This window comes from Venustampulla echinocandica (assembly GCF_003357145.1).
Source record: "Venustampulla echinocandica strain BP 5553 chromosome Unknown scaffold_0, whole genome shotgun sequence".
NCBI classification, from domain to species: Eukaryota; Fungi; Ascomycota; class Leotiomycetes; order Helotiales; family Pleuroascaceae; genus Venustampulla; species Venustampulla echinocandica.
Window position 1 is genome coordinate 299,930 of NW_022474205.1, and position 11,385 is coordinate 311,314.

Sequence of the window (11,385 nt, forward strand, 5' to 3'; positions counted from 1 at the left end):
GCTGAAAAGCGCGAGGCACTTCAAGCATATGGCCAACATACCGACGATGATGCCCGTGAACAGATTGCCAAACGTACCATCAAGCAAGCATATGGTCAACATACCGATGATGATCCTCGTGAGCAGGCTGCTGCCAAGCGATCTTCAGCGCAGTAAGTGCATTCCGTTCCGCATACACACATAAACATCATGTAAGTGCCTCGCCCCCCTTCAAAAAGGAAACCCCCACTTCCCCTTTTCCATTACGACACTGTATTATATTTTCCCTCTTCTCCCTCAAACATCTCATTTCTATGAATAATATCTCTAACATGGCACAAGAGCATACGGACAACGCATCGACGACTGCTACGGGGGTTCACAGGCATACGGTCGGCACATTGATGACTGTTTCCTATGAGCCCAGGCAATTTGAGCGTCTCAGTCGGCTTGTCATCAAATACTCTATCTTTGATTTTATTGTGTACGTCTCGGATTCCACTGGGCATTGCTCACGGCTGCTGGAAGTGATTTTGGCTGTTGGAAGATGCGGAATTTCTAGGGGCTTCGTTGTGTTTCTTGAAGGATGTGGTCAGGGAAGGGGAGGAGAATGTGGCAGCTCGGGATATAACTCTTACCTTCAGATATAAAATGAAATTGTTGTGATCCTTTCTCGAACTTCATTTATCTTGACATATGAACAAATTCTTATACTCCAGTAAATTCCTTTTCCTTGTTAAAATTATTATCATGGCATATTTCTAAACAAAACGCGTATACTTCAACTAGATCGCTTCTAGCCCTTATGAAGCACTCCTTACACGTTGAACTGCTATTCCTAGAAACCCCGAAATTTAAAATAGTATCCTTTTCCCGTTACAAGTAATTTGCTCACTTACTCATCAATTGTACCTGCTATTCAGCCATCCCTTTACAGTACCGTCATATTAATTGGATAAAAATACTGTGCAGGGTAATTAACAGTTAATAGCTACATGTTTGCATAAATAGTTAGATATGCACCGCAAAGCATAATATAGTATACATATACTTCCGAGTTTTGTATTGAAGAGACTAGATGTGAGGGTTGAGACTTGGAGAAAAAATAAATACACCTGCTATTTATATTCACAGCACGTAGTCGGCAACAAGGAAGTAGCAACGGGGATAATAACTATATGAGAAAATATTCTTCGCTTCACTAAGTCCTGACTAACTTGTTAGATTTTATATAAACTTGATCTCTCGTGTTTATATTTCTCACTGCCTAATTCGTCGATTCTCGAGGAAACAAGGCGTCATGGTTATGTATAACACACTGTCTTGCATTTCTCACAAATGTAGACTGACTGTCTCACATATATACCTCGATGCGGCTATATAGAATCAATGAGTGGCAAATACTTCGTCGAGATTTACACATAATGTTACTAAGACTAGGAAGGACACGGCTCGGTGCCACCCGGCCCGTCCCGAAACCGAGATATACACTAATAAATTATTGCAGATAAACTCCTATTCAAGGGACCCTGCCAAGCCGGATCTTCTCTTCCTTTGTCCCGTATAGAACCTCACGAACAAGAAGAGATTTTAGAGATGTGTTCTCATTCCAATTATATAAAGCATTATCGTAAGGCAGTATGCAGGTGATTGATTTTTCATTTCCCCTGTGGATTATGATTACAGCATAGCAACCCCATTCTACGGGAATCAAACGTAAGATAAAGTCTAAAGTCGTGTAATGCCCCCGTTCGCACTGTGCCTTTACGAAATAGCTTGCCATTGGAGATTTGTTTTGGTGGAGACGAACGTCACAACTCAATAGATAATATGCACGTTTTGCTACCGGACCCTTAGGGCTAACAGGAGTAGATTAGCTTCTACCTAATCCGTAAGGTCGCCAGGGGCAATTTGTCCTGATCGGGCGAAGAGCACTAGTTATTCCCAGAAATTGGGGTCTCCACCCCCATATATGGCGCACGCCCATATACGCAACTCTTCCCTGCACGTCACATTGACGGATGAACACCCGTGCTAATCCATGGATGCCATGGGGTTAGATCATGATTTCCACGCAGCCAACGGCCCGCAGATTGCTAAAAATGGAAGTGTAAATTCCCCACCGCGTGGGTCATATGTCCGTGTGTACATGCCAATATGTAGAAGGCTTGCATAACCGTAACTATTGCTAACGCCGGCAAAGGAATGTCGTTGCGAACAGCGAATTAGCGTACCCCGGTACCGAGGCGACGGACCCGAGGGAAGCAACTTCAACCTTATCTGGGTAATGATGTAAGGGTTGTATATTGACTTTGATCTCGTCGCCTACCAATCAGCTGGCGATTGAATACTTCCGTGTGGATGTATGCTTCCGATGTGGAGTTTATCGCGAGGATTCATCCGAAAAGTGATCCGATGGCTAGTTGGTCTCCGCTGACCTAATAAATAATTGATGCCGGAAGTAATGGCCGAGGAGATGTGTCAAAGAAGGCTGCTTGAGTGGCCTCCAAGATGGAGATAAAGTTGATTTCCCCGAACCTAAGTACCACCAGAATTTCTTTCCGGATTTCGCTTCCAAGGCGAACGAAATGGTCCGTTGCCCAAGTTAGCCCTGCTAATCTCAAGCTGACTGTTGGCCACCTAGCATATCATCGTAATCGGTTGTGGTCTTGCTGGACTCACGGTATCGATAGGGCTGGCAAAAGGAGGACACGATGTAACCATCGTCGAGAGTGCGCCGTCAATGCTGTATATTGGAGCTGGTAGTTACATTTCTTTCCGGCCCAAGCACGCCGGCTGATAGACCAAGGAATTCAACTCACTCCAAACTCATGCAAAGTTTTGCGGACGTTAGGCGTCGACAAGTATATCGAGAAATACTGTGTTGAGCCGGTTGACCTGAGGATGATGAGATGGCGAAATGGCCAAAAGTTGGTCGAGGTCCCCTTGAAAGGGCATGCACGCGATGCATATGGTGCGCCATACTGGTACTTTGATTCTCGCCCTTCTCATAGTACAAGCTAAACAGCCGCGTCAAGGCATATCCACCGGGCAGACCTCCATCGCGGTCTTCTAGAAGCAGCGACGGAGCTAGGGTGCAGGGTACATCTAGACAATCGAGTAACATCCATTGATCCCTCAAAACCATCACTTGTCACCAAGGGTGGAAGGACATTCAAAGGGGATCTAATCGTTGCGTCTGATGGTAGATGTTCTTCCCCATCCTACCCCATCCATGCTAATTTCCTAGGGCTTCATTCAATGGCCCGCTCAACTGTTCTTGGCCAGCCGGGGCCTCCTGTGCCTACGGGACAGATGGTTTACCGCGTCACCCTTCCCGCGAAGACTCTGCAAGGGATTCCGGAGCTGGAGGATATAACAACGGTGCCCCGAAATAACCACTGGCTTGGCCCGAACGGAACGGTGCTTTCATATTTGTTGGAAGGTATTAGCGATACCTTGATAAACTTTGTGTTTACGTTAGTTTACGTGCCCTTAGGCTAGGGGGAAGGTTGCACTAACAGCTATTATAGTTGTGATAGCGACGGTTATATGCCGGACGGGGTTAACCAGAGGCCTGGCAAGATGGAAGATGTGCGCGACCGATTCCGCGAATGGGATCCAAGGTACGTTGGGAAAGAGTATATTCGACCTGTTATTGACATTGCCAAGGATCTTGAGAATGCTCGAACACGAAGGCCAGGTTTTGGAATGGAGAGTGAGAATATTGGCATGATATCCTTTGTTATTTGTGAGCTGACTGGCATAGCTCTTCACCCACGAAGAATTGCCCAACTGGGTCCACGACTCAGGCAAATTGTGCCTTATTGGTGATGCCGCGCATGCGATGACGCCGTATCTCGCCCAAGGAGCCGCAATGGGGATCGAAGATTCCGCGATTCTGGCTGGCCTGCTCGTAAAATATCCTTCTGTCGACACACTACACGAGACCCTCCTTCTGTACGAGAAGGCGCGATTGAAGCGAACGGCTAAGGTAGCAAATGCATCTATCGACTCGAGAAATTTTACTCAGATGCCAGACGGTCCCAAACAGCAGGAACGGGACGAGTATTTGCTGGCACACCCTGGCATACAGAGTGGGCACCGCAACATTCGGTCCCAGACAGAGTTCTTGGACTGGTTATTTGGATATGATGCCTATGAAGCGTTACAAGATATCCCACCGCTGCAAACGAGTTAGGCCCACGAATAGAATTCATCGACGGATCCCGGTGAAGCGGTTGATTTTACAGCTGGGCTGTAAACGGTAATGAGGCTTTCGGACACGAGCACAAACAAATGTGGGCGATCATGTTGTACTTTTCAACGGCCGAGCTAAGGCGCTTGGCCCATCATCCCAGGATGTCCTTTATGGGAATCCGGCATTTGGTCATTTCGGGGCTGTTGTATGAAGCGGGTATCGATAGGGCCCCAATGTGTGTATGCCGGTGGTGCTGGCGATGTGGCAATGATTTCGCCTCTAGTGGCAGGAGGAGGCGGAAGGGCACTGTACCCAACACCAAAAGTCTGCTGAGGTGCGAAATTAGGCTCCCCTACCCCAACGAAGTTCTCGACTCCAAAGAAATCTTTGAGCTCCCAAGGTATATCCACTGGGGCTTTCTGAAACCAGGCATTGGCAATATTCCCGTTCGCGCCGATATTTCCAGAGGCAGGCTGTGGATTCGCGTAATTGTAATCGAACGCAAATGTTGCTTGTTGTTGCTCCATGTATTCCCGAAACTGTTCAGCTTTCTCTTGCGGTTCTGACCGAACATCGAATATCCCAACTATCTTAGCTAGCTGCAATGCGACTTGAGTTAAGATGGAAAATGTCGGGCACAGTTTGATATTTTCCAGCGCATTCATAACATCGCGTACAGCCGCCTTCCGAGCCAAGTCTTCCTCGTTGTCCTTCTCAGTCCAGGGACGAGCTAGGAAATCGAGTGACAAGATGAACACAGAATGATAGATATAATATGCATCCAGCCACGTACGACCATCAAAAGTCCCTGTTGACAAAAGCTGTTGGATAAGTAGAGCGGATTTGCGAGAGAAGATCCCACACGCGTTGCTAAGGGCCATCTCCTCTTTATCGAGATCTTGCGAACGAACATGCTTCCCAAGCTGGCGGGCTAATTGGACGCCGACCTTTCGTAAGATAAAAGGGCGTGTCACCAAAGATTGAACATGGTGGAATTGGATATGAAGAAGGATGACAGCGCGACGATGCTTTGGGGTCGAGCTGTTATATTCTAGACGTAAAGTAGGAGGCAGACCGTGGTGCCATGTGTCAAGGTCGCGCAGAAATTGTATTATAACTGTCGTCTTTGGTGTATCCCCTTGTTCAGTAGGTTGGCTCGGAGAGACATATATCTTCCGCCTGACTTCTGAGAGCAATTTGGCAAGTCGTATTGAGTGGTCCACATAACCATACGGGACGGATTCACCCCCATCCAGCATCATCTCATCGGGGAAGGTGATATTAACCTCCGCATCATCGATTGCGCAGGGCCGGCCAAGGATGGCGCATTGGTACTGCTCAAAAGCATATGCAGTCCACCAAACCCGCTTTCGGACTTCCCTCTCTAGCCTATCAAAGCCACCGGAAGTTCCTTCGCGATGCATCCCTAATGCCATCGCCATCCGCGAGGCACACCCGAGGAGCATAAAGGCACTGTTTCGTTCGGTGCAATTATGCTGATAGAGCTGGAGGAGGAGGAGCGCTTGGACGTTGATGAGCGTAGTGGCGCTCACCAATTGGTGCATTCTAGATTGCACCAGGTCTAAATAATGGCGTTGAATTTGCTTAGCTTGTGGATGGTCTTCGTTTTCTAGCACCTGAGCGCCAAAAACTATCATCATAAAGATGCAGCACATCAGGCCTGGCTCAACATCGCGCATCATCTGTTGCGGCTGAACCCACACCAATTCATATCGATTTTGGAATGAGGGTCGGTGGAACAGGAGGTAGTTGGGATGGACTTGGTCAAAATACGCTGCGATGAATCTGTCGGTGATCTCCTTGGATGGGAGGAGGGATAGCACCGTCGCCCGTTTAGACCGGCTCGAAACCGATGCCGAGGTGCTTGAGGATCCACCCCGATATGGCGGTCGATATCTGTGATTATTTGGCGCTACAGCGGCACCATGCTCAGGAATTGCTCGATCAACGGTCCCATCTGAAGACTCGTCACTTTCCTCCTTATTGATCGGGTCAAGTGCTTTGCTCCAAGTTGACCCTGCAAAATCGGAGGAGATCTTGCTCCGTTCATCATCCGGTTGAATAGTTTTCAGCGCCGCGTTAAACTCAGCAACCATGTTCCTGACCGTTAGGACAAAGCCGAATGAGCTCGACGGGCCAATATAATGGGATGGACCATGGGGTGTCGGGACTAGCTTCTCTTCCGTAACCTTCGATACAGCAGTCTCCTGTATACCTCGACTCTCCGACTCTATTGATCCAGCTGAAGGACTGGCAGACGGCTGGGGGGATGTAGTCGCTGCTTTCGGGGGAGGGTGGTTGAAGACCTCAGCGGCCACGATCTGCTCATTGAAGGTCGGGAGCGTGATGTCATGGGCTTCGGCGATGGCATACAGCTCGTCGATATTGTTCGTATCATTCGAGGGGAAAAGGCCTTTGATCAAGGCATCGAGGACGCGGAACCGGACGCTGAGGGTCTCGACGCTGCCATATATCCTCGTCTTGCGGGGTAGGGTGGATTCGCACTTTGCGCCGACCTCGAGGCAATTCGAACAGGCTTCTTGGGCATCGGTCCCGCCAGAACGTGTGCAACGTATCCTCCTCTTCTTACACCGATCACAACTAACCAGCGCGCGGCGCCGCAGATGGTCTGGGATACGGGCTTTCCCCGGCTTCTTGGGTTTGACTTGTTGATCCATCAGGAAAAGATATTCGTTGACAAGTGCAACCGGCGCGCGAGGGCCGGTGCAGTAACGGGGAGGGCTAAAGGCGCAATTGCAGAGGTATCACAGCGATGCGGGTGGAGTGATAAGCACTGCAAGGCTGGGGCCATAGATGAATAGATATTGTTTTCTGTACTTGTATGACGACTTGCTTGACACCCAGGGGCCCGGCTTGGCTCTGCCGTGGTCGACGCGCGTGTCTGCGTCTCCGTCTGGGGGCGAGAAGGAGAGAGGCGTAGATATTAACGGAGGACGAGGAGCGCAACGTGAGATGGTTTCATGGAGATGGGTGGGAGGGAGGAGTTGTAGATGGCGGCTGAGGTTGCGTAGCTTTTCGAAAATAGGGTTTGGCACCGCTGGCCTGGTTCAGTGGCTTTGCGGTGGTGGGTGGATTGGGGGGGGGGGGCTTTAGGCGTGTCGTCAGCGCTGTGGTGTCCCACTGTAGTCACTGTCGCAATACCCTAGACTCTGGAGCTTGGGGCGTAGGTAGGTATGCCGTGGCCACTGTTAGCCGCTGTAACCACTGTAACCACCATGAACCACTGCAAGTCAGCACTGAACCACTGCTGGCCACCGTCACCACTGTAACTAAGCCCTGTAGCCACTATGGACACAGCGTACAGCGATAGGTCCGGCTGGCCCACAGTGCTGCGCCCGGGGATCGACAGCGTCCCCAGTTTCTCAGCGCCCCGGACGCAAGGGATATTCTCCGTGCTGTCGAGTAATAAGCTTATAACTTCGAGGCAAATACTCTGCAAAATAATACAAATGCTCCGTAGGCATATGATACGATACGATCCGATCCGGTACTGGCTGGCACTACACCGCATCCCTATATAGAGTCCAAATTATAGATAAAAGCACACAAATAGGAGATCGCCCCATCGGGGTTAAGCCCGTAAGAACTAACGCCCCTAAGGCCGGAGGGAACCATTCCTTATGCTTTCCATGGGTATTGCGCGTCTTTTTTTGATTTCTAATCCTCTGCTCCCACGCCTGGTGCGTCCCAGTGACTGGCTTGAGTGGAAGAAAACGGCTGTCGGCACCTTCACCGGCTCGCGGATACCCATTCATTCGATCTCTGTGTTACATATACCTTTAGGTAGGCAGCTTGGAGAGCTGAGGTACTTCGTAGGTTACGAGACCAGAGACAAGAGGCATGAAACACGAGACAAATATCAATTGCACACTCCTCTTATCGCTGGCCGGCCATGATATCTTCTTATCTCTCCTGACTCGCCGCCTGTACACTAATACAATAATGTCGAATCGTGAGCTGTAGAGTACAGCTATTTTTATACGTACTCAATGGCATCACTATGGTCACTTCCCTCGCCCTCCCTGGCCTTTTTCTCCAGAATGATTCTCCTCGCTGGAGTTTCAACGTGAGATGATGCGTCAACCCCTATTTTTGGGACCACCAGTCCAACTGGAAACCAAATTAGAACACAGGCTGAGCATATCAGATACCCGAGTTTCATCAAGGAATCCCAGCTGTCCCCAGCTATCGTGTGCTACTACGTCACCGCCTGCTCCGTGTAAGTGCAGAATAGCATGTGCACAGCATGGCAATTTGGCCTCAGCGGATTCCCGGCGTGGCGGTGTAACTTATCATATATGAGTTCGTCTCGACAAGGAGGTATGAGCACCGCGGTCGAGCCAGAGCCATGTGTAGGCCCTGCGGACACGCTTATCTTGACCTCCTTGCTAGAATTGTCCCAGAGCATCCGTGGCCAAGGAGGATTTTCCATCGGCCGGGACGTGAACGACGCCTGACGAGCAAGGCTTGCTTTTGTTCAATTTCTGCACGTCGGCCGCTGGCTGAGCGGTGCTCGAGTAAGTGCTCCCTGGCTGGAGGTCGCACAAGCAAGCCAGAACCTTGGATTCCGAGGAGTAGGTCGACTTATGGGGAACGACTTCGTTATGTCATCCTATCGTACTCACTCTCAGCTCGTCGCAGCTCCTCCAATCATTCTAGACATACTCGAGTACCGAGATATAGGGCGGAGGAGCGTGGGGATGTGCAGATTGGATTCTGACTCTCTGCGACGGGGCGTCTTTGTCGATCGACGTCGTAGTGTCTCGGCTCTCCCGACCGACATCGATATCATTGCACCGCCCGAATCACCTGTACTCGAGTCGTACTGTACCATACGGTGCTTCGTAAGGTTATGTATGTATGGTAATGGTTCCCCTAGCACTCGTACAGGACTGTGTCTCTCACTCCCGCAGTTCGTAGCCACAAGATATCGGTGTGCTGGAGATCAATTATGTGCTAGAGCCAAGGACTTGGCTGGAAAAAAGTACAGACCAGGCGCTCCCGCCGTCGAATTGTGTGCTCGACAACCTTCCGCCCAGCCCCCGCCCCGTCTGTCAAATGTGCGAAGCGTTTCACGTTGATGCGCCCGTTGTCCACACGGCCACGGCAATCGCCATTGAAAGTCTTGGGCCGAAGTGCGAAGTGCGAAGTAGGAAGTATTTGAATGCCGGTTTTCGCTGCCCGCTATTTTCGTTTGTTTTGTTTCGTTTCGTTCTGGAATAAACAGCAACGACGCTATTTATACCGGTTACTTCGTAGATAGAGTTGAGGAGTTAAGGCGGACAATGGTCGCTACATCGCCTGAAGGACAAGGCGATCCCGAGAAGCAGCTCTCTTCTCCCGCCACCACTATCACAAGCACAAGTACCGGGAGCAGTACACCCAGCGTCGAGAAGCACAATGTGACAATGACCATGACAGCAGCGGAGGAGAAGGCGGCGATCCAGAACCCAAACCCCGAAGCTGTCAGCAGCGATGGGGCAGAGACGATCCTGAAGCTTGATTCCCATGGCCTGCCCCTCGTTCCACAACCCAGTCTGTTCGAGGACGATCCCTTGGTCAGTACAGAGATCTCCATATCCAACCTATTTTTAAACGTCCTTTGCCCGACACTATGGGAACAGCTCCACACGTAAACGAATAACTGACTGTGAATACTTGTAACTGCAGAACTGGTCCCCATGGCTAAAATGGGCGGTGCTGATCCAGGTAGGGTTCATGGCCTTCCTGGGTCCGTACAATGCAGCTCTCATCAACCCCAGCCTTGTCCTGCTCAGTGAGGCAATGGGCGTCAATTCGAAGATCGCCGCATACAGCACAACCACGGGTATCATTCTGGGAGGAGTCTCGCCCTTCATCCTGGCGCCGCTCACCAATTACTATGGCCGTCGTCCTATCACCCTCATTGCCATGCTCCTGACCATCCTGGGCGGCATCCTATCAGGAGTCGCGCCAAATTTTGCAACGTTGGTGGGAATGCGGGCGATAACCGGGTTTGGATTCGGGGGGATGATGTCTGTTGGTACGGCGTCGTTGAACGACATGTTCTTTCTGCATGAGAGGGGCGAGAAGACAGGAGTATACTCCATCTTCATAACCAACGGCGCCCATGTAGCCGCCTTGGGTGAGTTGGTTCTCTTTCCCCCTGGGTTTCCTGAGGAGGAAACTCTCAGAAGACCCTACAATTACTTTAAAACCCAGCTAACAATACCAGTCGGAGGTTTCTTGGGACAAGCAGCAGGCTGGCAATGGGATTACTATCTCGGCGCAGTCAGTACCTCCGTCAGCTTCATCGTAGCACTCTTCCTCTTCCCCGAAACGCTCTTCTCCCGCGACCCAAAATTCCTCTCCAATCGAGCACACACGCGAACCTATTTCGAGATGCTCTTCTCCTTCAAAGGGAACATGATCCCGGGGCGCCAGCTCCACGCAACCGACTTCCTCCAATCCTTCCACATGCTCAAATACCCCTCGATCGTCATCCCGTTCTGGTATTACACATGGGCGTGGACATTCATCAACGTGCTGCCAGCAATCTCGCTCGCTACAATATACACGAAGTTCTACCACATGCGCAGCGGCCCAATTGGCGCATGTCTAGGCGTATCCCTCACCATCGGCAGCGTCCTAGGGGAATTCTTCGCCGGACGAGCGAGCGACTGGGTCATGTACCAAATGGCACGGCGAAACAACAACATCCGCAAGCCGGAATACCGCCTCTACCTCTCCACCATCTCCGCACTCTTCATGCCCGCCGGCCTCATAATATTCGGTGCCTGCGTCGGACGAACCGGCCACATCCCCCCTCTAGTCGGCCTCGCCGTCGGCGTCTTCGGCCTCCAAATCGCCTCCACCTGCCTCTACTCCTACATCTCCGACTGCTACCGCGCGCAAACCCCAGAATCCGGCGTCCTCTTCAACCTCTCCCGCGGCCTCTCCTTCGTGGTTGGCTACTTCGCCCTTCCCCTAGCAGACGCCGTTGGCTATTTCTGGGGATGGTTTACTTTTGCGGCCGCGCTCTGGATATTCTTCATCCCTATTATCCTACTCATGATTTACGGAGAGCGGTGGAGGGTGAAACTGGGCGAGCCTGGATTCCATCGATATTTATAATTTGATGTTTTATAATGACCGGATGAAAAAGGGGAAATGGAGTTTTGTCC

At 50.6% G+C, this 11,385-nt stretch overlaps 4 protein-coding genes across 4 annotated transcripts in view; 3 read left to right on the forward strand and 1 right to left on the reverse strand.

Annotated features, from left to right (window-relative positions):
• BP5553_00083 (uncharacterized protein) overlaps positions 1 to 400 on the forward strand; it is a gene marked incomplete at both ends in the record, with an annotated part of 1,170 nt that extends 770 nt beyond the window's left edge. Inside the window, 2 exons of the mRNA XM_032008706.1 lie at positions 26 to 152; positions 322 to 400. Coding sequence (XP_031872760.1) covers positions 26 to 152; positions 322 to 400 — 206 coding nt within the window. The remainder of the gene's footprint in view (positions 1 to 25; positions 153 to 321) is intronic.
• Positions 401 to 2,567: 2,167 nt separating this feature from the next.
• On the forward strand, positions 2,568 to 4,180 carry BP5553_00084 (uncharacterized protein; the record flags this gene model as incomplete). The annotated part of the gene is made up of 8 exons (XM_032008707.1): positions 2,568 to 2,570; positions 2,624 to 2,711; positions 2,834 to 2,966; positions 3,018 to 3,184; positions 3,230 to 3,458; positions 3,513 to 3,605; positions 3,652 to 3,697; positions 3,749 to 4,180. 8 exons carry the CDS (start codon positions 2,568 to 2,570, stop codon positions 4,178 to 4,180), a joined length of 1,191 nt encoding a protein of 396 aa, XP_031872761.1.
• A 134-nt stretch (positions 4,181 to 4,314) lies between these two features.
• On the reverse strand, positions 4,315 to 6,879 carry BP5553_00085 (Zn2 DNA-binding protein; the record flags this gene model as incomplete). The annotated part of the gene is made up of 1 exon (XM_032008708.1): positions 4,315 to 6,879. The coding sequence occupies one exon, from the start codon at positions 6,877 to 6,879 to the stop codon at positions 4,315 to 4,317; it is 2,565 nt and encodes an 854-aa protein (XP_031872762.1).
• Positions 6,880 to 9,507: 2,628 nt separating this feature from the next.
• On the forward strand, positions 9,508 to 11,335 carry BP5553_00086 (MFS general substrate transporter; the record flags this gene model as incomplete). Its single annotated transcript, XM_032008709.1, has 3 exons — positions 9,508 to 9,780; positions 9,893 to 10,346; positions 10,437 to 11,335. The coding sequence occupies 3 exons, from the start codon at positions 9,508 to 9,510 to the stop codon at positions 11,333 to 11,335; spliced, it is 1,626 nt and encodes a 541-aa protein (XP_031872763.1).
• Positions 11,336 to 11,385: the final 50 nt, after the last annotated feature.